Source organism: Misgurnus anguillicaudatus, chromosome 1 (assembly GCF_027580225.2).
Source record: "Misgurnus anguillicaudatus chromosome 1, ASM2758022v2, whole genome shotgun sequence".
Taxonomy (NCBI): Eukaryota; Metazoa; Chordata; class Actinopteri; order Cypriniformes; family Cobitidae; genus Misgurnus; species Misgurnus anguillicaudatus.
The window spans coordinates 20,763,553-20,791,095 of record NC_073337.2 but is presented as its reverse complement, the minus strand read 5'-3'; the positions used below and the strand labels follow the sequence as shown (position 1 = coordinate 20,791,095).

At 37.9% G+C, this 27,543-nt stretch overlaps 1 protein-coding gene across 1 annotated transcript; it reads left to right on the top strand.

Moving 5' to 3' along the window:
- The first annotated feature begins 1,447 nt into the window (after positions 1-1,447).
- LOC141363972 (uncharacterized) lies at positions 1,448-26,909 on the top strand. Its single transcript, XM_073867895.1, has 11 exons — positions 1,448-1,585; positions 2,499-2,612; positions 3,709-3,822; positions 4,100-4,213; positions 5,320-5,439; positions 5,549-5,626; positions 9,528-9,707; positions 12,983-14,981; positions 15,089-15,160; positions 21,665-21,838; positions 25,080-26,909. The coding sequence occupies exons 1-11, from the start codon at positions 1,463-1,465 to the stop codon at positions 25,298-25,300; spliced, it is 3,309 nt and encodes a 1,102-aa protein (XP_073723996.1). The 5' UTR covers positions 1,448-1,462; the 3' UTR covers positions 25,301-26,909.
- Positions 26,910-27,543: the final 634 nt, after the last annotated feature.

Below are 27,543 nucleotides of genomic sequence, written 5' to 3'. Positions count from 1 at the left end.
AATAGATTTCATCCATCACTTGGTCATTTGTAAGTCTATAGAAGTACATGTTTATACACGCATACCCTGGTCTACCCTTGTGGGGTCCAAATATCAATATGACTGATAAAAGTCTTATAAATTTCTGATTTCCTATTCATTTTGTCATTGTAACAAGAAACATTGCTTTTAATTGGAGTTTCTTTTGGTAATGACAAATAGATTTCATCCATCACTTGGTCATTTGTAAGTCTATAGAAGTACATGTTTATACACGCATACCCTGGTCTACCCTTGTGGGGTCCAAATATCAATATCTTCTAAATTTCTGATTTCCTATTCATTTTGTCATTGTAACAAGAAACATTGCTTTTAATTGGAGTTTCTTTTGGTAATGACAAATAGATTTCATCCATCACTTGGTCATTTGTAAGTCTATAGAAGTACATGTTTATACACGCATAGACTGGTCTACCCTTGTGGGGTCCAAATATCAATATGACTGATAAAAGTCTTATAAATTTCTGATTTCCTATTCATTTTGTCATTGTAACAAGAAACATTGCTTTTAATTGGAGTTTCTTTTGGTAATGACAAATAGATTTCATCCATCACTTGGTCATTTGTAAGTCTATAGAAGTACATGTTTATACACGCATAGACTGGTCTACCCTTGTGGGGTCCAAATATCAATATGACTGATAAAAGTCTTATAAATTTCTGATTTCCTATTCATTTTGTCATTGTAACAAGAAACATTGCTTTTAATTGGAGTTTCTTTTGGTAATGACAAATAGATTTCATCCATCACTTGGTCATTTGTAAGTCTATAGAAGTACATGTTTATACACGCATAGACTGGTCTACCCTTGTGGGGTCCAAATATCAATATGACTGATAAAAGTCTTATAAATTTCTGATTTCCTATTCATTTTGTCATTGTAACAAGAAACATTGCTTTTAATTGGAGTTTCTTTTGGTAATGACACATAGATTTCATCCATCACTTGGTCATTTGTAAGTCTATAGAAGTACATGTTTATACACGCATAGACTGGTCTACCCTTGTGGGGTCCAAATATCAATATGACTGATAAAAGTCTTATAAATTTCTGATTTCCTATTCATTTTGTCATTGTAACAAGAAACATTGCTTTTAATTGGAGTTTCTTTTGGTAATGACAAATAGATTTCATCCATCACTTGGTCATTTGTAAGTCTATAGAAGTACATGTTTATACACGCATACCCTGGTCTACCCTTGTGGGGTCCAAATATCAATATTGCTGATAAAAGACTTCTTTCAGTTCAAAATCAACAATGTATATCATGTAGTGTTAATGCCTTGATGATTGAACAAAAGAGCTTGCAAATGAATTGGTGTTATGATGAATCATATGTGTTATAATGCGTACAAACATGTTGTTGTTGTTCATGGGTTAACTGCTTTAGGGTTTAAATTCACAATTATTAAATGTAATTCATGTTACAGGTTGATGGTGCACATTCTACCAATGTGGGCTTTGAACAAAACAACCAGGAACTGGTGGAAAGTTCCAATACAAGGATACAAGACGGCAATGAGGTTTCCCCTTCGATTCTGAAGGTGAGTCGTCTTGTTTGGTGAACATGCTAATATACTTTTACCCATCAAGTGGGAAGCAGCAATCATATTCCAAGTTTATGTAACTTATTATGTCTACTGGTCTACCCTTGTGGGGTCCAAATATCAATATCTTCTAAATTTCTGATTTCCTATTCATTTTGTCATTGTAACAAGAAACATTGCTTTTAATTGGAGTTTCTTTTGGTAATGACAAATAGATTTCATCCATCACTTGGTCATTTGTAAGTCTATAGAAGTACATGTTTATACACGCATAGACTGGTCTACCCTTGTGGGGTCCAAATATCAATATGACTGATAAAAGTCTTATAAATTTCTGATTTCCTATTCATTTTGTCATTGTAACAAGAAACATTGCTTTTAATTGGAGTTTCTTTTGGTAATGACAAATAGATTTCATCCATCACTTGGTCATTTGTAAGTCTATAGAAGTACATGTTTATACACGCATAGACTGGTCTACCCTTGTGGGGTCCAAATATCAATATGACTGATAAAAGTCTTCTAAATTTCTGATTTCCTATTCATTTTGTCATTGTAACAAGAAACATTGCTTTTAATTGGAGTTTCTTTTGGTAATGACACATAGATTTCATCCATCACTTGGTCATTTGTAAGTCTATAGAAGTACATGTTTATACACGCATACCCTGGTCTACCCTTGTGGGGTCCAAATATCAATATTGCTGATAAAAGACTTCTTTCAGTTCAAAATCAACAATGTATATCATGTAGTGTTAATGCCTTGATGATTGAACAAAAGAGCTTGCAAATGAATTGGTGTTATGATGAATCATATGTGTTATAATGCGTACAAACATGTTGTTGTTGTTCATGGGTTTACTGCTTTAGGGTTTAAATTCACAATTATTAAATGTAATTCATGTTACAGGTTGATGGTGCACATTCTACCAATGTGGGCTTTGAACAAAACAACCAGGAACTGGTGGAAAGTTCCAATACAAGGATACAAGACGGCAATGAGGTTTCCCCTTCGATTCTGAAGGTGAGTCGTCTTGTTTGGTGAACATGCTAATATACTTTTACCATTCAAGTGGGAAGCAGCAATCATATTCCAAGTTTATGTAACTTATTATGTCTACTGGTCTACCCTTGTGGGGTCCAAATATCAATATCTTCTAAATTTCTGATTTCCTATTCATTTTGTCATTGTAACAAGAAACATTGCTTTTAATTGGAGTTTCTTTTGGTAATGACAAATAGATTTCATCCATCACTTGGTCATTTGTAAGTCTATAGAAGTACATGTTTATACACGCATAGACTGGTCTACCCTTGTGGGGTCCAAATATCAATATGACTGATAAAAGTCTTATACATTTCTGATTTCCTATTCATTTTGTCATTGTAACAAGAAACATTGCTTTTAATTGGAGTTTCTTTTGGTAATGACAAATAGATTTCATCCATCACTTGGTCATTTGTAAGTCTATAGAAGTACATGTTTATACACGCATAGACTGGTCTACCCTTGTGGGGTCCAAATATCAATATGACTGATAAAAGTCTTCTAAATTTCTGATTTCCTATTCATTTTGTCATTGTAACAAGAAACATTGCTTTTAATTGGAGTTTCTTTCGGTAATGACAAATAGATTTCATCCATCACTTGGTCATTTGTAAGTCTATAGAAGTACATGTTTATACACGCATACCCTGGTCTACCCTTGTGGGGTCCAAATATCAATATCTTCTAAATTTCTGATTTCCTATTCATTTTGTCATTGTAACAAGAAACATTGCTTTTAATTGGAGTTTCTTTTGGTAATAACAAATAGATTTCATCCATCACTTGGTCATTTGTAAGTCTATAGAAGTACATGTTTATACACGCATAGACTGGTCTACCCTTGTGGGGTCCAAATATCAATATTGCTGATAAAAGACTTCCTGCAGTTCAAAATCAACAATGTATATCATGTAGTGTTAATGCCTTGATGATTGAACAAAAGAGCTTGCAAATGAATTGGTGTTATGATGAATCATATGTGTTATAATGCGTACAAACATGTTGTTGTTGTTCATGGGTTTACTGCTTTAGGGTTTAAATTCACAATTATTAAATGTAATTCATGTTACAGGTTGATGGTGCACATTCTACCAATGTGGGCTTTGAACAAAACAACCAGGAACTGGTGGAAAGTTCCAATACAAGGATACAAGACGGCAATGAGGTTTCCCCTTCGATTCTGAAGGTGAGTATAGAAGTACATGTTTATACACGCATAGACTGGTCTACCCTTGTGGGGTCCAAATATCAATATTGCTGATAAAAGACTTCCTTCAGTTCAAAATCAACAATGTATATCATGTAGTGTTAATGCCTTGATGACTGAACAAAAGAGCTTGCAAATGAATTGGTGTTATGATGAATCATATGTGTTATAATGCGTACAAACATGTTGTTGTTGTTCATGGGTTTACTGCTTTAGGGTTTAAATTCACAATTATTAAATGTAATTCATGTTACAGGTTGATGGTGCACATTCTACCAATGTGGGCTTTGAACAAAACAACCAGGAACTGGTGGAAAGTTCCAATACAAGGATACAAGACGGCAATGAGGTTTCCCCTTCGATTCTGAAGGTGAGTGTCAGGGCTCTACACAAACCTTTTCCACTGGTGTTACTTGAGCTACTAACTTTTTTTAATTACTGGCTCAAAACACGATGATTTGGTATCACAAATGTTTTCACTGCGTGCCTATGACCTAACTTCAAATTCCATGAATGTCATTGCTGGTTGTTACTGACAGCATAGGGGATTTTCTATTAAAGGGGTGGTTCAATGGTATTTTAAGCATTCTGACTTATTACCAGAGTTGTTTCCTCATGCTAAACGTAGGCAAAGTGTCAAAAAAGCAGTTGGCATGTTATAGAGTATTTCTGTGCCGAATTCGCCAGGGTTCACACAAGTTTCGGAAAGTTTTTTTTTTTTCGATTACAGTTCCAACTGATGTTTCAGGGGTTTTCTATACGTATCACTTCTTTATATGGGCACTTCCTCTGGAAAACCCTGCCCACCCGTCAATCAGCGGGAGACGCTAGAACTTTCAAACATCATATCACGCGAGAGAGCACCAAAGATAAAGTGTGTTTTTGGATGTAAGGAGAAGAAAGTCAGCCTTATGAAAACAATGGATATAGTTTATTATCCGGGGTAGCAGCGGAGTTTTGCGTGTGTGTTTGGTGAGCTGAATTTTCCCCACCTGGGTCATGAGTTGCACGCGGTAAGACTTCTGTCTTATGTTGGAAATAGGTGCGTGCATATTATATAAATGACACGAACATGTAGTGAATCATAAGTTATAAGTGTTGCATGACTCGTACTCGCTCTTCCCGCGGTATAACTCCTCCATTTTTTCGTACGTTATCGGAAAGATTCGGTAAAGCTAATCTTTCTTTCATAAATCTGATTAAACTAAAGACTCTCCGGTGATGTAAAGGTTGTAATACTACTCTATAGGTACTCCAGATTGACATCAGAAATGCAGAAACGTGAGCTTTAAGACGTCATGGTGATTATATTGTTTTTGTGGGTTTTTTTTTTCCAGCTATGATTATGTCTGTTTTTCAGTCATAATCACATTTTTATTTGAGCATTAGAATAATCATCAATGTGTAGATTTAATACCATTTTACAAGTTCTCTTTTTCGTAAAACATTTGTTATTGCAATTCTATATTCATACAGGTTACAAAGAAACCAATGAATTCCTTAGTTCAGTACACAGACTCTGAAGTCAGCTCTGGACCAGATTTTTCTTCTCCACAACCTGATACGGTTTCAGATTTACCATGTAGCAGTATACAGGTTGGTTCTTTCTGATTTGCATTAACTGTTTCATTTATCTATTGTTTTCATTACAAAACTGCACTTTCAGTAGATGCCATCCTGTTTATAATTTGTTTCTCCTTTATAGCAACTCAGTAGCAAAAGTACTGTGGAAGGAGAACATGAGCTTAGAAGGCCAAAGCTTAGAAAGATTAAAGGCATTCCGGTAAGACAAGCAGCATTTTTACAGATAGTTGTTGTATTTATAGGCACCTATTGCATGTTTGGTCCCTATTTAGAATTTTTCTCCATTAGTCAAGTCCAATGTTTTTATGTGGTGACACTGTGTGAACATGCCAGTTACAACCCCTGCCTCTTTGACAGCTTTGGTGTATCATGTACATTTTAAACATGTACATGCTCTATAGTCAGCTGCAAATATATGGTTTGACCCTAAACAATTCTAACAAAAGGTTTCTCTGTGGTTTACAGTAGTATCAGATGTATTTAAAAACATACTAAAAGTTTACCAAAGTTTGACTCCAAGAAAGGCTCAATTTTCAAAATGGCCCCCGTCAGGTTCTTATAATGACCATTACTCCATTGTATTCCCCCCTAAACCAGGAATACTGGTGCCCGATACATGTTTTGACCATGTAATATTCTAATTAGCATATTTGCATGATAGATGAGTGATTACAAGTACAATGATATATTAAAGAAATTGGTTACAAGCATATTTATGCAAAAAACAATTACAAGAAATTGCATATTTCTCCTTTCCCATATAGTGTTGGTGGTTTCTGTAGTTGATAACCATTCTTTTGATTCCATTAAAAAATAAATTCATTAGAACTGTGTGGTACTGTAAAATTAGTCAAAAGAGGGCTGCTATGTGAAGGCTCAGTACCGTTAACTGCTTTTATTTATTTATTTTTAAAATTTTAGAATTTTTTTGCTTTTTTTAATACTTTTCTTATTTATACATATTTTTTATTTTCTTCAGTTGTTTCCTCTTATTCTAGTTTATTTTGTATACTTTTTTGCGCTGTGACCTTCACTAGATTTACCATTAGTCTGCACATTCTTTCTCCCATAGAGGTTGATTATAGTGATTCTCACAATTTCCAACTTGACATGGTCCACAAGTAGTCCATATGCCCTTCAACTGCACCGTTGTGTTCGGCAGGCAGTTGTGCAATTACAGTGGATCATCTGCAGGAGGCTTTTTGGGGCAGCAGCCGTTCCATTGCAAAGACCCCACAGGTTGGGTCGTGCAAGCTCACTTTACTTTGGCTTGGTTAGTACCACTTCAGAGTGGTTTGGTTGTGCTGGCTGGAAGTACATTGCAGTAGTCCAGTCTGGACAGGACAAGAGCCTGGGACTAGAACTTGTGTAGCATGCTCAGACAGAAAAGGTCTATTTTTACGTTGTAGAGAATGAATCTATCAGAGCGGGCGGTGCTGGCAACATGCTCTGTTAAACTAAGCTGACCATCACTGACCAAACCCAGGTTTCTGGCTGTCCTGAAAGGCGTAATGGTCAAAGAACCAAGTTGAATGAAAAGATTGTGATGAATCTTCGGGCCAGATGATATGACAAGCAGTTTTGTCTTTGCGAGGTTCAGCTGGATATGATAATCCTTTATCCAGAGTGGCATAGCAGAGGTAGGAAAAGCCATGTTTCTTGAATGATAGAACCCAGGAATGTCATGTCAATGTCATAGAAAAGAGCAGTGGTCCAAGCACTGAGCAACATGATCTCACAAAGTTCCGTGGGATAGTCACGGAATTTTGTGCTCATTTTTCCGTGGCCCTGCTACGGACTGTCTTTTTCCGTGGCATTCTCATGGATTGGTTACTCAACTGCTTTTTCCTATTTTCAAACCATTTTCACTTCGGTTTAGGGTTAGATTTGGTGTTTGCGTTAGTATGTCACTTTAACTATTGGTTTATACTATTTTTTTTCTGATTTATTCTTTTATATTTTCTAAACTTTAAACAATTGTCGCCTGGAGTTGGGGTTAGAGTTGGGTTTTGGTAGGGATGTCATTTCATGTAAATCCAACCCTAAACTGAATCGAAAATGGGAAGAAAATAGGGCAAAACAGTTGAGTAACCAATCCGTAGCAGGGCCACAGAAAAATGCGGAGATCCGTGAGAATGCCACGGAAAAATGAGCACAAAATTCCGTGATTATGCCACGGAAATTCGTGAGATCAGGTTGGCCTTGAGGTACCCCGGTACTGAGACAATGGGGTTCAGAGACATCACCTCTCCAGGATACTCTAAATAACCTGCCTGAGAGGTAAGACCTGAACCATAGTAGTGCCGTGCCAGAGACAACCATAGTCTTGATGGTCAACAGGAGGTTGTGGGGATTGACAATGTTCAATAGTGGCAGATAGATCCAGTAAGGTCAGTACAGATTATTTGCCCTTGTCTGCCTTAAAGCTTCCATGACTGAGCACAGTTTCAGTGTAGTGACCGCTCTTGAAACCAGACTGGTTGCTGTCTAGGAGGTTATTTTGTGTGAAGGAGGAGGAGAGCTGGTCTAAAACCACATGCTCAAGAGTCTTGGCAATAAAGGCAAGGAGAGATAGCGGTCTGTACTTTTCTAACATTGCAGGATTAATTTTGGGTTTCTACAGCAGTGGTGTTATCCGGGCCTCTTTAAAAGCTGTGGGGAATGTACCAGTGGAAAAAGATAAATTGGTCATGTGGGTGAGAGCAGGGATAATTAATGGAGGAATGGCCTGAAGGAGATGGGTGGGTATAGGATCTATCGGCTCCTACGGTAAAATTAATCTTGCATTTAGCGATGATGCTGGTAATGATGATTCTCTGTTATCTACAGTGCTTTCACATCATGTTTAGCATCAGCTCAGCTTGCTTGGAACCTCAACTGAGGTTGTACTAAAAAAGTATTGTTTACTACATGCTGTACCCAGTAAAAGCCCCCAAAAGTGAGCTGAAAAGCTTCATCCTGGTTGTCCACCAGTTTCCATTCCTAAATCTGGGTGGGGGTGTGTGGTTTAAGTAGTCAAGGATGTATTTTGTTTGAACAAAATGGAATACACTTTGCTGCAATATTAAATGTCAGTATTCTCTTCCACCATCTTCTTAATTGCTAACAATTGTGAATTTAGTTTTGTTAGGTTTAGTATAATGCCACTTCTATACTCAAAAACATCTATAGAGGATGCATTACAGATGTAATACCATATCCAAATTGAAATGAATAACCATTTTAGAGGGCTCACACAAAGACCTCTGTTCAGGCTAATTCAGAGTTGTTTATGATCAAAGTTACACAACTCCAATTTAATTTTTTTTGGGGGGGCAATACATTTTACATTGAATGTCAATTCTGTGTTTTAGCAAGAAAAGGGTATGTGTCTAAAGACACGTATTGAGTAGGATCTACATGGCATAGGCTACATCGTTTACATCTCTGGTTCACCCCAAACAAAGATAAAACCTTACACTAAACTTACAAAATCATGTATTCCATAAGTATATAATCATGTCAGTGAAATTAAGACAAGTCCAATGGATTCAAAGACCCGTAAATCATGGGGTTAGACACGCATATTACTTGGCTAGCTCAAATAATGGAGTTAGGATTTTTTAATGGCTTTCTGTCTGTCTTGGATGCCATCTTGAAAATTACACCTTTCTAGTGGTCAAACTTTGATAAACTTTTAGTATGTTATTAGGGACACCTAATACTACAAAAAACAGCTGAGAAACCTTTTGTTAGAATTTTTTTAGGGTTAGGTGTTTTTTTCATATATGCAGCCGCCTACTAGCTCAGGGGTTCTCAAACTCATTCCTGGAGGGCTGGTGTTCTGCAGAGTTTAGCTCCAACCCTAATCAAACACACCTGAAGCAGTTAATTAAGGTCTTACTAAGCATAGAAACTAAGCATAGAAAGCATAAAGGCCCTGTAGGAAAGAGTTTAAGAACCCCTGATCTAGCTTTATATTTTTATTTGTAAATGATTCATGATTTCACCAAACAGTTTTATTTATCAGCCTCTGGCACATTGTAGTGTTTTGTAAGAAAATAGCACAATTATTCCTCAGAATCTGTGAAATGTTAAAATTTCATTCATTGTTTTTTAAGATGGAGGAGACTCTTCATTGGTCTGAAGAGCTTTTTGACAGTCCAGATGAAGAAAATATTCAAGCAGTTGTGCCACGATTGAAGCGGACAAGAAGAAGTTTTGACTCAAGTACAGATGAGGATGAAGATAACGTGGTACATAAAACTGTGCCAAGACATATGAAGTCAAGAAGCATTTTGGTAAGCACCCATAGTTCAAGGCGTGATGTGTAAGAATGTATGTTCCTTGACAAGTAGTGTTGTTTCTGAAAATCTACTCTGTTACTATGAAAATGTTTTATAATATGCATTACCCATGATCAGTACGACATATTGCATTAAGGAGTAGGTTAAGTATTTTTGCCAGTAAATCCTTAAATGGCAAGTAAAATACTCGGTGCTTGAAACAAGGGGCTCTATCCTGCAACCGGCGCAGTGCAACACAAAGCTCAACGCAAGTTGTGTTTAATAGTATAAGACCAATGCAGCTGCCAATTTTCCATCAAGCGCTCATGTCGTTAAAATAGCAAATCGCCCTGCCCACATTTTTGAGCTCATGGGCGTGCTGGTCTTATTGGGAGGTGTGTCCAGGATAATTCTTGGTGTATTGCGATCTTAATACATCTGAAAGTGACCGTGCCAATGACCCACAAAAACCTGGTCTAAAGTCAATAGCGTGCATTCTAGTATTATTTTAACAGCACACTAGAGGTCGACCGATATGCTTTTTCTCGGGCCGATGCCGATTTTTTAGAAATCAGGGCAGCCGATGGCCGATATGTTTGGCCGATTTTCTATATGTACATAATAATCAAAATGTTCTCATCATTATTAGCAGATATTTTAAATGCAAAAATGTCACTATTTAAGTCAAAGTATTTAAAAATATATGACTGGTCTTTCTGAAGAGTTTTACAAGCTCCTCTGCACCATGCATTTATCAGACACAGATATTACCTGACACTCTGCTGTCATCATCTTTGATCAGTTTTTTACCATGGCTTTTATTGCTTTGTAGGATAAAATCTTTATTTGGTAGACCTGATAAAATATTTATTCATCATAAAGTTAACATAGTAAATGTCTATGGTTTTTAGTTGAGACTGTTATTTAGGGCAAATCTTTCTAAACACATTTACATTCTCATTTCTAAGACGCTATAAGTGACTGATTGTGCTGACAGTGACGTCTTGTGAGTTTAGTGTTGGGACAGATCTGTTGTTTCAACCGTTCATTCAAACGAATCCGTTCAAAGGAGTCAGTTCGCGAATCGGACGCGCTGTGTTCTAATGCAGGCTGAGCAGCGCAAAACTGTAAACAAAGTCTTACTGTAACAACACGAAAAACATTTCCTTTGTGGATATGATTTGGTCTTCCGACCTTTCGCCATCGAGTCAGTTTTGTTTTGAGTAATAAAAGCAGGGAGACAGAAAGCGTGCACGCGCGGCTCTTCTCTCTCTGTCACGCAAACAAAATGCATCATCACTCATTAATCACATGAAATGAGCCTAATCTTTGCACGGACAGTGCACCGCGAGACATAAGCCCGTCGCGCTGTTGTACTGGCTGCTTAATTCGCGCGATCCGCCATCATTTAGTAAAGCTGTTTGTGAACAAGGCATGGCTGCAGACACACGAGACGGGAGCGATCTGCTTGCAGCAAGAGGCAGCGTCACGAGTTCTACAACAGCGCTTAGGTGCCCGCAGATGCGCCTGCCTAATAATCGGCCTAATTTTGCAGCAAAATCGGCCAAAGCCGATTTTTTAAAATATGCCAAAAATCGGCCAATTAATCGGCCGGCCGATAAATCGGTCGACCTCTACAGCACACCATAAAATGTGCCTTTAGGAGAGAACAACTGTAGACCATCGAGCTGCTTCATCTGTAGCCTGGTAAGAAAGCTCAGTGTGTATGTAAAAGTGCATTTATGTGGATATTTAATCCTACCCATTCCTGCCAAGATGCGCACAAATGACATGCAGTGTGATTATCGTGCAATAGATACACCAAATTCAGCTTTTGAGTAATGCTAAATAATTATTCTTCTAAATATCAAAAAACAAATATTACAAATTGTCATGCAATTTTTAATGTGTCTTTAATCCCACTTCCCTGTTTTCTCTTCTTTGCCGTCTTCCGTGTGTCAATAGCGCAAAATGAGGGCGTGGGGGAAGCGTAGACTTGAATTTATATGGGCATGTTTTTCTAATTACGATCATTTTCAGCCGCGGCATTTATGAAGGGCAGGTATTGCTTACACTTGAATTTCAAAGGTGCGCTCAACTTCATAAATCAGGCGGTGAGAGGAGTGTAAGCATAATCTTACGCCAACAAATACGCCCATTTCTACGCAAGAATGATAAATGAGGGCCATTGGGTCATCCAAATCTTTCCTCACTGCTTAGCAAATTCACCATCATAATAGCAATGTGCCATGGTACAAATGCGCCCTGCTCTTAAAGGGAATGGGAGATGACACTCTGATTGGGTTATTGCATGTTACGGCCAAACCACACCTAATTATTATTTATGCAACTGAGTACAACCCTTTTAGACTATGCACAGACACTTTTTTCTGCCATAAAACTAGCAAAAGTGGATTTGGGCACGCCCAAATGTGTACTGTGCAAAGCTGTGCACTTGGATCGTTAAAATAGGGCTCAAGGTCTGTCTATTACAATTACATGTGCATTCTCGTCTCAAATGTCTATTTTTTAAGTCTACATTTCTTAATAATTTTGTACATAAAATGCTTCTAGAGTAAAACTTGTTCGCTTTTGATATATCCGTCTTGAAAGTAATAATAATCACGTGGGTCATAAAATGCATAAAAAAACATTAAAAATTGCATGACAATTTGTAATATTTGTATTATTTTTATTATTAATGACGCTTATTGATATTTAGAAGAATAATTATTTAGCATTACTCAAAAGCTGAATTTGGTGTATCTATTGCACGATAATCACACTGCATGTCATTTGTGCGCATCTTGGCAGGAATGGGTAGGATTAAATATCCACATAAATGCACTTTTACATACACACTGAGCTTTCTTACCAGGCTACAGATGAAGCAGCTCGATGGTCTACAGTTGTTCTCTCCTAAAGGCACATTTTATGACCCACGTGATTTTTATTACTTTCAAGACGGATATATCAAAAGCGAACAAGTTTTACTCTAGAAGCATTTTATGTACAAAATTATTAAGAAATGTAGACTTAAAAAATAGACATTTGAGACGAGAATGCACATGATAATCTAAGGTATTCTTACATAATTATATTTGCATCCTGTGACTTTGTTGTGAACAACAACAGGCTTTAGCCATGAAAATAGAAAAACTATTGTAACCAATAATATTTAGATTTTATACATTATCACTGTAGTCATCTGTGTAGCTATAATTAAATTACTCCTATTGGAAAAACCTAGTTGTGTGTTGTGTAGCTTATTTGTTGTTATATTTGTATAGGTTAATCAGAAGATTTCTGTTCGAACTGAAAAACTAAGTGAATCAAGCCTGGACAGTGGAGAAGAATATGTTCCATCCACAAGCGGGGATAGTACAGATAGTAGCATGAGCCAAGAACTATCATTAAAAAGTCAAGCTGATGCTACAGTAGGTCGTTCACTTCCATGCAAGCGCAAATTCAAGACACCTCTTGCTAAATTCCAGGACAATGACAGAATTGCTGCTATTACACACATCCAACATAATGTTCCTGACAGCAACACATCAAGTAAAGCAACAGTTGGAGATGTATCAGTACTTGTTCCTGCTGTCGTCAGAAAGAGTAATGGATCTCGAATGTACAACAAGCGACAGTACTGCTTATATTGTAGTTCAGCGGTCCAAAAAATGTCTAGGCACTTGGAGCGTGCTCACCTAAACGAGACTGAGGTTTCAAGAGCATTGAGTTTTCCAAAGGGATCCCGTCAAAGGAAATTGCAGCTTGAATTTTTGAGAAACAAAGGAAACTTTGCACATAATGCCGAAGTTATAAAAACAGGGTCTGGAATTCTTGTTCCCTTCAAACAACCAAAAGAAAAGTGTGAGGGTCAAGACTTCATTCACTGTGTGTACTGTCAAGGGTTGTTTCTGAAAAGAGTGCTTTGGAGACACGTGCAGAGCTGTAAATTCAAACCTAGTAGTGTTAAATCTAAACCTGGAAAAACTAGAGTCCAATCCCTCTGTGCGTTTGCTGAACCGGCACCCTCTGCGGTTAGTGAAAGTGTTTGGAAGCTGGTGAGCAACATGACACAAGATGATATCTCTTTTGAAGTAAAAAATGATCAGTGCATCATGGAGTTTGGAAAACATCTATATAACAGGCTTGGAGCTGATGTCAGCAAGCATGAATACATTCGTCAAAAGTTGAGGGAGCTTGGTCGGCTGCGTTTACATGGTAAAGAGGTTACACCACTGCAAACTATCAAAGATTATGTCACACCAGAAAACTTCATGTTAGCAGTTACTGCAGTAAAACACACAGCGGGTTTCAACGAGGAAACTAGCAAATACAAAACCGCAACACTTGCTCTAAAGCTTGGACATGGACTGAAAAATGTGTCCATGCTCCTTGAAACCGATGCAATGATGAAAGGTGATCATGATGGTGCAAAAGCGGCTCGTTGCTTTCGTCAGGTTTATGATGCCAGGTGGAATGAGCTTATATCAGCCAAAGCCTTACAGGGTCTCACAGAGTCCAAGTGGAATTCCCCACAGCTGTTACCTTTTACAGAAGATGTAAGAACTCTGCATTGCTACCTGGATGACAAGCAGCGCCAGTTCTACAGTGACTTGACATCAGAATGCTCATCTTGCAATTGGGCTAACTTGACCAAAGTAACTCTTGCACAAGTTATTTTATTCAATAGGCGTAGAGAAGGAGAAGTGTCCAAAATGCTTGTTTCAACATTCATCCTAAGAGACAAATCAGATCCTCATGAAGATGTCAATGTAGCTCTCTCTGAGCTAGAGAAAAGTCTCTGCAAGCATTTTGTGAGACTTGAAATAAGAGGTAAGAGAGGACGGAAGGTGCCTGTGCTCTTAACTCCTGCGATGGTAGATTCCCTTAATTTGCTTGTGGAGAAGAGAAAAGAATGTGGAGTGGCTGATAACAACTCATACATTTTTGCACGGCCATATGCAATGTCCCACTACAGAGGGTCAGATTGCATTCGTGACTTTGTGAAAGCTTGTGGAGCCAAGAACCCCCTCTCACTCACCTCTACAAAGCTCAGAAAGCATGTTGCTACACTCTCAAAAGTACTCAATCTCAATGACACGGAGCTTGATCAACTAGCAGATTTCCTTGGACATGATATCAGAGTCCATCGCCAGTTCTATCGCTTACCTGAGGGCACTCTCCAGCTTGCAAAGATCAGTAAGATTCTCATGGCCCTTGAGCAGGGGCGTTTATCGGAGTTTAAAGGAAAGACCCTAGATGATATCAACATCTCCCCAAATGGTACCAATGCCTTTTTATTAGACAACTATAAGAAAATGCAGATATTGTTTTTGTAGTACACTCCGAATTGCGCTGTGATGGTTTTGTAACCTGCCTTTTTATTTCAGAGACAATCCTGTGTGACAAAGAAATCCAAGAGACCAGGCTGGAGGAGACCAGGCTGGAGGAGAACATGCCAGGTATTCATTTCAATACTTGCTGTACTTGTAGATGCATCAGTTTTTCCTGTCTTAGGTATTTGCTTCCAGAAAGATATGATCTGATTTTCAGTATGGTTTTGAGTGTGTATTAGTACATGTTAACGATATTCACAAAGTACATACCTCAAAGTAAACGATGGTGCAAGTTATTGTCTCCAACGTTCTAGGACTACAAAAACAATCCGATTGTAGGCAACAGTTTACTTCCTGGGACTTATGATGCAATAGAGACAGACATTATCATAATTCCTCCTGCTTTGACTCAAAGCCTGTAAGTTAGCTCCTGTTAGCATTGCATTGTGACCGAATCTTTCAAACATGGCAGTTTCCGGCGGACTTCAGAGGTATTCAGGCCAATCACAACATACAGATTAGCCAACCTGATCTCACGAATTTCTGTGGCATAGTCACAGAATTTTTTGCTAATTTTTCCGTGGCATTCTCACGGATCTCCGCATATTTCCTTCCATGGCATTCTCACGGATTGGTTACTCAACTGTTTTGTCCTATTTTCTTACCATTGTCGCTTCGGTTTAGGGTTAGATTTACATAAAATTACATCCCTACTAGGGGTGGCACGGTTCATGAAAAAAATCCGAACTGTTCGGAGCGCGTGTGTGTCGTACGGTTCATGGCATGCGGCAATGTATGTAGCCTCGTGCCCTGTATGTGACCTCAGATAGCGTGTTCCCCTTTTGCAAATAGCGCGAAAGAAGAGGTGACTGGTGTGGAGAGTGAGTGCTGCCGGTCATGTTACGTGTAGAAATGGCAAGAGGGAGAGAAAAAGAAGTCTGCCCGCAGTTGGAGGATGCGCCAGCGTCGTATAAGTTTGGTGTGTGGAAACATTTTTTATTTCATGTTACCTATGATGACAGCGGAAATAAAATAATAGATACAGCCACACGCGACAGCCTTCTCTCCGACCATTTATCTAATCTGAGGTAATGAACACTCTTTTACGTCTTTTCGTATTCAGCGCTATTTTTAGCCTTTCGTTGATAAAACGAAAGCGGCTGATTTCCGCGTAGTTTCATTTTGCTAGCGTGTGAAAGTTGCGCGATCTTATTTCATAAACTGCCCCTTAAAGTAACAGTTAATAAAGACAGAAATGGTCAAAAGTGGACAAAAGAGACGGATTTAAATATTACAGGTGTAAACGTTGTGTTTCTCTCTCGTTCACATATTCTCTCTGCAGTATTTAAGCAGTTTCTCAGTGAGAAATCTTAGAGCTACACTGAAGTTGGCATTTTGATAAATGCAAGTTATCTTTGTGTGCTAAAAATGCACACAAAGTTCATGTAGATGGCAATACACACTATTTTTTGCCAAATAAATGAAAAGCATGTTGAAATCATCAATGTCTTCCCTCTCGCTGTGTCAACAGCTCGCCTGGCTTTCCTCAGGGATGTTCCCAATAATGTGCTTAAAGTCAAATTCAGTTTGTGCATGATTACATGATGTAACTTTTTTAATACTGTATCCTAAATTATGGATAATTAATACATTAATAAGATAATACATTTCTGGAGTGTTAAAAAAATAACAACAAGAACCGTAACAACCATAGAACCGTGATACGAACCGAACCGAGGGTTTTGTGAACCGTGCCACCCCTAATCCCTACCCAAACCCAACTCTAACCCCAACTCCAGGCGACAATTGATTAAAGTTTAGAAAATATAAAAGAATACATCAGAAATTTTTTTATAAACCAATACTTACAGTGACAAACTAACGCAAACACCAAATCTAACCCTAAACCGAAGCGACAATGGTTTGACAATAGGAAAAAGCAGTTGAGTAACCAATCTGTGAGAATGCCAGGGAAGTCCGTGGCTCTTTAACACAATTTGTAATGTTCTCTTTCTTTACGAAGCCAAATCCAAAAAAGCTAATTTGTTTTTGTAAACAGAAATTAATCTAACCTCTCAACCAACTGACTAGTCAAAATTAAAATTGAAAATGAAGAGTTTGGTTCCAAAACGCAATAAATCCATTTTGACAAATTTCAGTAAAAATGTGTTTTCTATACCAAGAAAGTGACAAGATGAAAACCACTATTTTCTGTTACAAACTTTCACATAGCATCTTTAGGTTATGGATTTCATAAAAACGAATTATTTTTTCCACAAAATGCAATAAATCCATGACAGGTTTTTTTCAAAATGCTATACATCTATTCAATCAATGTATAAATGTGCATTCATCTTTGCCATTTTATATTAATTTAGTTGAACAGTTGTACACATTGATTAAAAAATTTACTTTAATGGCATTAATCAAAACACTTACTTTGTCATATTAATAACACTGTCATTGCTGCGGTTATACTTGACGTCATCATCTAACATTTTTTACAGCGATCATTCCGTTTTATTTTTTCCCCAAATTCTGTTTTGTCCGTTTTAATTTTTGCAAATTCCGTTTTGTCTGTTTTAATATTTAGCAATTATTTTTTGACCCTTTCCTGTTATTTTAGTCATAAAAAGAGTGTGCCTTTAATGTTAATGATTAAAATGAACACAAATACAATAGGAATGACCTTAAATTTATTGAGGTAAAAATTTTTTACATCCCCTGTTTGAAACGCGCACACAGACATAAACATTTTACTCAATTCAATGCATTGTTTAGTGTTGCACAAGGCTACGCGTGTCAAAGCAGTGGTGCCTTAAGAAGTGCCTTAAACACATTGGTCCAGCGCAACGCGATCCATATTTTAAACACAGTTGCTTGAAATGCATATAACTTTACAAACATACACAGGATTATTACTTACTGATCTGACTTCAGACAGCATGAACGCGCAGCTCTCTACACGTGAGGATTTGTGTTCGGACTTCAGACAGATATGATAGCACGTGCACGTGAGAGATGTGCAGAGAGAGAGACATGCATGAGAGCGTGCATGTATCTTCGCGCTCCCAGTCAATGGAATGTTGACAAAGCTTACAAAAAAAACAGTTCTCCGGTCACATAAGTCACGTGAGAACTAGTGTTGGGCGATATGCCCTATTTTCAGATCGTCCTATCGTCAGCCTGTGAGATCGGCGATACACGATATTATCGGGGGCGGGGCAGTAGTTTACTCATTTTTTTATTTGTTAATTTTTTACTCATTATAAAAAGTCACTTGATGGGTGGACAAAAAAAGCAACACCGTCATGACCGCAACCTTCTTAAAACTGATGCCATTAATGCCAGCGCATCATTAAAACCCTATCATGAATTATTAACTGTAAAAACATGCATCTGCGCATGCACACACACGTGCGCGCACATACAAACAATTCAATGCATTTGTTTAGTGCTGTTGCAGAAAACTACACGTGTCAAGCAGTGGTGCTCTCGTGAGGTGCCTTTTTAAACGCATCGGTCCAGCGAAACACGATCATATTTTAAACAGAATCATATTTTAAACACGAGGGACCTGTTGCTACAACTCATTGAAATGCATATAATAAACAGGATTAATACCTAGTGATCTGACTTCGGACAGAGCGCAGCTCTCTGCACGTACGCGAGAGTGAGAGAGAGGCGCTAATATGCAGCGGGTCATATTTTAAACAAAAAGTAAAGTTTGCCTCAGCTCGCATGAAACGCATTAAACTGAACAAATGCATAAGGATTACTACTTTAGTTTATGTTTAGACTTCGGACAGACGCGAGAGCGCGTGCACGTGAGACAGAGAGAAGCGCAGCTGCTCATGACGCGGCGCGCTGGATTAGTGGTATAAGGAGACCAAGACGCGTGCATTAAGTGCAGGTACGTGCAAGAAGTAATTCTCTCTTTACAAGCTCTCTGCGTAAAGTGAAGCCCACAAACCCTCATGTGAGGAAAAGCATGCATCGTGGGTGTTAATATAAAACTATGATGATGATAATAATAATAACCATTCGCCAACTATCGTCATGACTATCGCCATGAAAGCCTGCCATTGGCGATATGTCTGAAGATCGTCGATACACGATACTATCGTCTATTGGCACAACCCTAGTGAGAACTGCTTGCAACTGAGGGCTTAGCGTAGAGTCGTGGAGAGCCGCTTCGCCATCGTTTCAGTGTTTTGGAGGGGGTCTGAAATGACGGGAGGGGATGTGTCGCCCAGATTTGCTTACCCCGGTCTGCATTTTCCACAGACATACGTTGTTCTCCCACACAAAGAAAGAATTTTATTCAAAATATGCAAAATTCATCGAAATTCCGCGTTAACGCTACATTCCGTGTTAATTAGCCAATTCCGCGATTCCGTCCGCGATTCCGTGATCGCGGAAATTATAGGGCCCTAGTCAATGTGTTATCATGACAGAAACTTAATGCTGTTGGCCCGGGCAAACAAGCACCCTTCTCCTGAGTGTGCCTCTCACGTAAATTATTAGATGTTGATGGCTTACGTTTCTTTCCCGTCACAGAAAGCCATCACAGGTTTATCAATCACATCAAAGTATTTTGTTTTGTTTGTTAGAGTAGATGAGGACATTGTTTGTTTACGTTGTGTGGAATGATGCGCTGTAATTTGTGGAGTGGATTTATTGCATTCAGTAAAGTAGGAGTGGTGTTTATTGTGTTTTGGGAAAAAGGGATAAAAGATGACAGAATAGACCTTTTACGCACTTCCGCATGTTTCGACTGGAATACGTCAACAAAGTGTATTACAACTTCCTGTTATCGTAACGGCAGATACGAAAAATAGCAGAGTCAAAGAGTCACATTTCTGTGGTGTTCAAGGCTGTTCGTCTTCCAACCAGAAACAGCCCTACCTTTATAATAGTATATAATAGTAATAGTAAGTGAAGAAAGTGCCGCAGCAAGAAGTGTGAAGAGTGCAAGAACGGGAAACTTTTGCCAACCGGCATTCTGTCTGTATTAAAACCTCCAGTTTGTGAGGCTCCTGTCTCTCTCATTGATCTGAAGCATCTACCTCTCACTACTACCTGTCCCTGTAGTATATTTGATACTTTAACTGCATGTAACAAGAAAACATTGCGTGTTATCTCTCATATAGAAATACACAACTTTACAGCAGACTGCAAGTAACGTTTACCTAGTACAGCAGCTACACCAAATTACTGGTTATGTTAATGTCATGCCATTTCACCTAAACATAACTTACACACGACATATTCACTGCAATGTGTTAAATCTTATATTACAAATTCACAACAACTAGATTTACAATTAATGTAAACGGAGTTATAGCCGGTTGTGAAGCTATAGCTTACCTTGATAAATGTGGATAAACTCCGCGTGGAAGAATTTATATCCCTTATCCAGTTTGTTCCCTTTAGTGGACGAATGTATACCCACACTCTTCACCACATCGGCGCTGGTGAACTTTGGTAGACAAGTTAGGAAAGTTGGAAACACTCTAGCTGCCATTTCTCCACCAACAACGAAGCTTATTTTTTTATTAGATTTTTTGGTCAACAAAAAATTCCATTTGCATCATTTTGCACATGAAAACATAAAAACTTATAAGTACATACATACAGTTTTGCATATACACATACAAAATCATTCAAAAGAAAAAAAAAACTTCCCTTCCATTACACTTTTATTGACCAAAAGGTGTAGGCTGAAGCAAAAGCTTAAACCCCTACTACTATCCCTGCTTATACCGGAATTGCGTTTACACTTTGACGTATTTCCGTTTTTTGCGTAAATGGTCTATAACACGGCGGATATTGGATTTTGCATTAAATTAAGAATTTACTTTTAAATACTGACCTGATATAATACTGATTTTGGCAGTAATTTTTTTTTCCAAAAATGGCGTTTATCGCGTTTTGAAACCAAACTCTTCAAATATTGTTCCCAACTCCAACAATGCAGTAATAACAAAGAATACAATGTAAGGATGTGCAAAAGAATATGGGCACAATCTCTATCAATTACCATATTGTAAGAAGGTGGCCAAAGAATTAAGCATAATATATAAATATATATAAAGTATGTACATGTAAACAGTAGCTTGTAGCGACAATATACTACTTGTGGAGTCAGTAGTGTCATCATTATCTAAAGTGACGCAGTAAAAGAATGTACAGTGCCTATAAAAAAAATCATCATACCCCTTTGAAATAGTTGTTTTGGTCTTACAGCCTTAAATCAAAACCCATTAAACATGTTTTTAGTGAGTTACTCCATTAGGTAAAAGTGAAAACCTGCATACTCTAGGCCACCATGGAAGGGTTTGGACACCCCTGACTTAATTAATTGATTAAATATCCGGTTTTGTTAAGTAAATTTAAGAATTATTCTAAGTTTTTCTTAAATGTTGTTTTTGCTTTGATGTCATGGGTTATATGTACATAGACATGGCAAATCATTTTATATATATATTAATTTCCAGGGTGTAATGTGACAAAAGATGAGGATTTCCACAGAGTATGATGATTTTCTATAGGCACTGTATACTTATGAAGACTATACTAATCACAATAGGCTCATGTGCAGTATTTGTTCTTTTTTTAATTAAACAGATTCTGTGGTGAGCACACGATTGTCCAATGTGACATCTCAAAATGAAAATCAGCATCCAAGGAACAAGGATTGTGTTGAGGACACAACTGAGTCACCATGTGCTTCAGGCAGTCGGATGCGAAATTACACAAAGAAAAACTCTCAAGCTATGCAATTATCATCTCCAAAAAAGGGTGAGTGACTTGTGTGAATGATCTGATTAACTGAAACACAGTGCTACTGTTCTCCAACAGTATTTGTAGTGCAGAGGTGTCAAGTAACGAAGAACAAATACTTCGTTACCTTACTTAAGTAAAGTATAGATACCCAAAATATCTACTTTAGTAATTATTTTTCAGACGACTTTTTACTTCTACTCCTTACATTTTCACGCAATTATCTGTAATTTCTACTCCTTACATTTTAAAAATTGCCTCGTTACTTCTATTAATTTTGGCTTGTTTTATTTTTTTTACATTCCGGTTCGTCATCGTTAAAAAAACCTATCTTGATAAATTGCATCATCCAGATGAATGCGATTGTGGTTGGATGAGAAGTATAAACATACACCATTCCGAAACCCTATTGGTTTGTACGCAATCCCCGCCGTACGCAATCCCCGCCCCCCCAGCTGACTGCAGATGATCAAAAGTTTGTTCGATAGCGCTGCACAGAGAAACATAAAAGAACCGCGAGAGCGATTAGAAAGCATGCGGAGCAGTTTGCTCTCGCGATGCTTTGATATCATCCACCATAAGTTTGTACAGTAACAGAACGTGGCATTCTGTCTTCAAATGGAAAAGTACGAAATAAAACTCGCGCATCACTTTCAGGTCAGTTCACATTGACAAGCCTGTGTAAATATATAGCTGGCTGCTGACACCAACCCATCTGTGTGATTTTAAATAGCATAACAATGTACCAATTTATATCATGTAACTTCAGTTGTTCAACTTAAATGACATTGTGCTGCGTTGCGTTTTGAAGCATGGCAAAGATATCTATGCCAAAGACATCTGTTGTTTTGTATTATACCAAGGGTCTGTTGAATGCTGCATTCTGATTGGCTGAGAAATGTTCTATGGGTGTTGATTATTTTTCTGTAAACCGCACACCTAACTTGTCAAATGTCTTAAAAATAGGCACCAGAGCAATGTTTGTGGTAACCGTGGTATAAGCGGAATAATTGACTCCGGTCCTTTGAATTATTTGAAAATAATGCACACCTGCGGTGTAACGGCACTCGTGCCGCATTGCCACCTTGGTGTGCATTATTTTCTTATAATTCAATGGCCCGTCGTCAATTATTCCTTACATAACTGCCCTAAATTTTATTTGCATTAACAAAACCTACTTAGCTAAATGCTTGAGTGTTAAATCAATGAAACACATAACCATACATACCAACTTTTGCTTTTGTTAATAGACATCAGCTGTTTCCTTAAACCTGACTTAATTTACTTACAAGAAAGACATAATTCTCCAAAATTGCTTGGATTTATACTGACATGTAAGATCAGTTTTGTCACATTAGATTTAGCTAAACTCCATTAGCTAACACAAGTACAGATGCAGAAATATAGGCTATAATATAATTGCATATTTGTATAATTGTAGTTTGTGTTGCTGTCAAAATACAATTATAAATGATAACAATAGCATATTTCTATTCTCACACATACTATAGTTGTGTGTGATTTTGTTGTTTTTTAACTAAAGAGGTCACCACTGTAAAAGTTTGGCCAGCAGCGGCCCTGCTCTGAAGTTTGACTTTTTACACCATTACAATATTTATAGGCAACTAGTCATTATATCTTTCTCTCTATGGAACACATTTTAATGCTCAGTAGTACACACTAGGGCTGTGTATCGCCAACAGTTTCCCGATTCGATACGTATCCCGATACAAGGGCCCCGATACGATGCGCATCACGATACAAGACTATTACATTTTTGTTCAGAATTAAGTAACATTATTTCTATTATTGTTTAATGTACATTGAATAAGCAGTGTTGTAACAGTTGTCTTTTTGCCATTCATTTATTAGCTTTTGGTGTAACTCTTAGAAATTCTTAAAATCTCAGAGTTAATACTTAACTTATGTTTTTTTTTAAACAGTTTTAGACTGGCTGTATTTGATGTTTGCTAACATTGAGACAGACACGTAAAGTGAAAGTATACCCCGCTACCTTTAACTCTACGTACTCCGCGGGACACATGCGTCCTTTCCATATAGATCACGCATCAGCAGCGATTGGTCACCTTACTTTAAAAAGTGCATCCGAATCGATACGGAAGATGCTGTATCGATGCGCGCATCGTCAGGCGTCCATGACGATGTATCGTCGTATCGATATTTTCAACACAGCACTAGTACACACATGGTTCTTTTAATGCAGTGGTTATCAAACCTTTTTTTTCGGCCTCCCTTGTGCACGGTGGATTCCTTCGCGGCCCCCCAAAGAAAATGTATGACATAAACATTATAAAACTTAAAATTTGAATTAAACAAAACATATTAAATTAATCAATGTATTGCTTTTGTTTAGTTACCTTATTTTTCTGAGGTTTAATTACACAGAATTTATAATAAAGTAATGTTTTTCATAAAATATTATAAAATTGGGGCCCCTGGCACCATCTCGCGGTGCCCAGTTTGAGAACCACTGCTTTAATGTATTTGTTTGCATTGTACTAAAATGCGTTCATTTTTAATGGGCATATACCGTATGTGGTTGAAACAGATAGCCTAGTGCAGGGGTAGGCAACGTTGGCCCTGGAGTGCTGATGTCCTGCAGTATTTAGCTCCAGGTTTAATCAAGCAGACCTGAACAAACTAATCAAGGTCTAAAAAGTCACCTGAAACTACAGGTAGCCATGGTTTTATAAGGGTTGGAGCTAAAATCTGTAGAACATCGGCACTCCAGGACGGACGTTGCCTACCCCTGGCCCTAGTGCATCCCACATTTTTTAACATTAACATTTTAACAACACTATAGTTATTATGGCCTTTAGAAATGTTTTTTTTTTTTTAGATGAGATAGGGTAGTGCACAAAAGGCCCCTGTGGCGTGGCCTAGGCTTTTTCCGTAATGAAATTGTTTTTCCTTACATTACTTTTACTTTTATACTTCAAGTAGGTTTGAAACCAGTACTTTTTCACTTTTACTTGAGTAAAAAGCTTGAGTTGATACTTCAACTTCTACAAAAGTCTTTTTAAAACCTAGTATCTATACTTCTACTTGAGTAATGAATATGAATACTTTTGACACCACTGTTGTAGTGAAGAACTCAGTTTAATTTAAAGGAAGTGTTTTTAGCAAGTGATTTGTTTTGTTTATGGGTTTATAAGTTTGGTTATAGGGTTGTGAGAATACTATTAAAACTTTACTAAACTTGAAAGCAGGACAAATTTTTAATTTCATTCTCATTTAGGTCGCAAACCAGTCAAGAAGAAGAATTGGCAGAAGGTGGAGGTTGATGCAGTTGAAAAACACATGATGCACTTCATTGAATCCTGTCGTGTTCCAGGAAAGGCTGCCTGCGATTTGTGCCTCAAATCTGAGCCGGAAGCCCTAAAACAGAGGGACTGGCTGGCTATTAAATTTTACATCAAAAACCGGATATCTGCTCTGAAAAGAAACATATGCTCCTGAGCTGCAAGTATCATTTGTAAATGGCTAAATGTTATATGGTCAGATTTTAGGGAATTTTAAATGTTTTTCCAAATTGAATGTTTTCAACATCTGGGCAAAATGTGGTTTTAAAATCAGCCTTTTTAGTTCTAAAGGTAAACTAATTCTTCAGTTCCAGCTTGTTCTTTTGCCGTCTACAGTTATAGACAAGTGTTTTTTCTGTCCATTTATGTCGTTATGAGCGACAGTGTTACATCGTTACATATGATTAAATAAAACGAAAGGTTACAGCAACGGTTTTTTGTCTAATGTATTATCTCATGAAAAACTGGTTTAATGTTTAATTGTCTTAAAGCAACACCAAAGATTTTTTTACCTTAAAATAATGTTTACAAAAAGTTTGTCATTCATCCACTCGAAACAGGGTGAACGGCACTTTCACATTCGCTTTGCAGCCCTCTATCGGCCAAAACCGCCCTAAAGAAGTTTCCAACCATCGGGATCGCAGTCCTGTAGTTCGAGTGAAAACTACAAAAACTTGCTTTACGGGCAGACCTACAATCCAATAAGAGCCAGCTTTGCTGCAGTATTTACGACAGTGGTAATGGACAATTATGCTTCTAACCTGTAGGGGGAGCAAATAGCAAAAACTCTTTTTGCTTTAACATGGAAATGTTATAGACGGTTTAAGCAGTAACAACAAAAACAAGCGGCTCTCGCGGTCCGCACGTAACTTCCGGTAAACTCCGCTAATAATAAATAACCACAAAGTACTTTAAACGTAGTTTATTTATATAACAAGAAAAAAAACAACACATGGATTACCTAGGAAACCAAAACATATTGTTATTTTCGACGAGGCATTTGTTCAAGAGATAAGTTTAGCAACTAGTCAGACCATTAAAAAAACGAAAGCGGAACGTTTTCAAGACGTTTATCACGTGCGTCCGATGAAACCTTCTATACATTAACTACACATACTTGCTTGTGATTTCACAGTCATCGGGTCCTGGAAAGTACTAAAAATAAGATAAGTGGTGCTGTTAAATTTTTAAATGTTTTAATGTGTTCTGATCTTGCCTGATTTGAAACAAAGCATAAAACATCAAAGAGAAATGTCCCACAAAATAGGGTGTATAAACCTGTAAATATACATTAATATGTATGTATGAGAGGCAAATATCCAAAAGCATCTTAATATCAACTCAAATGCTGTTTACTTTGTTCAAGTGATACTGTGAAGTAAAGGATATAGATTTTTATTCAACTGAAAGACAATGTGCAAAGGGCCCCACAACTACTGAATAGTAAATGCATGGCCTCACGAAGTATGTAAAACCTGAAGTGTGTGTAGGTGGACCCACAAGGAAGGAAAACCAGTTTGGGATCCCACATGTGACGGCCCAGTCAGGTCTTGTGCAAAAGTTCTTAAATTTGAGATTATCATGTGAGATATGTGTTGATGAATGTGTTCTGAGCTTGCATGATTTTTTTAAGAAGCGTACCTCTTCTAGAAAGGGTGGATCCCACAAGTGATGTCCCAGTCATGGGGCCTCGCAAAGTAACAAAAACAAGGATGTGTGTGTGTGTGTGTGTGTGTGTGTGTGTGTGTGTGTGTGTGTGTGTGTGTGCGTCTTTTGGAGAGGAATGCACAAATACTGTAAAGTGCTCTGCGTTTCTTTCACAACATCTGTGTGTGTCTGAATGTGTGTGAGACAGACAAAAAGAGACATAGTGTTAATTTATGAGCATGTGCATGTGTACATTACAGAGCGTGCGCTTTGGTTTTCTGTGACCTCATCAGCACACCCCCTCTGTGCCCGTGCAGGTCCTTTTCTGGCCGAATGTACGAGTTAACAAGGTCGAGAAATCGCACGGTTCGACAGCATATTTGATTAGGAGCCAGTTCTATCTCCCTCCCACTCCCCGCTCGGGTTTGCTGGACTTGGCAAGCGGAGCAAGCCGCGAGGGTTACACATTAACCCCTGCGGGAACCGTGACTTAATCACAGGACAAATTCTGCACCAAAGCAGCCCCATAGAGTGTCTCGCTCGCAGCCACGATGTCTGACTCGTACCCTGCGTCCCCAACAATGCGTCTTTATGGACAATCATAAATAAAGCCCGTTGGTTTAGGCCCGTGTGGGTTTTTTTCACAGTTTAAATCAACTGCTCCAGGGCAAATGCATGGAAGGATTTTTGGCAGACTGAAGGCTTCATGCTTCAGCGAGTTTTATTCCAGTTCAAACCTGAATGAAAAGGTTA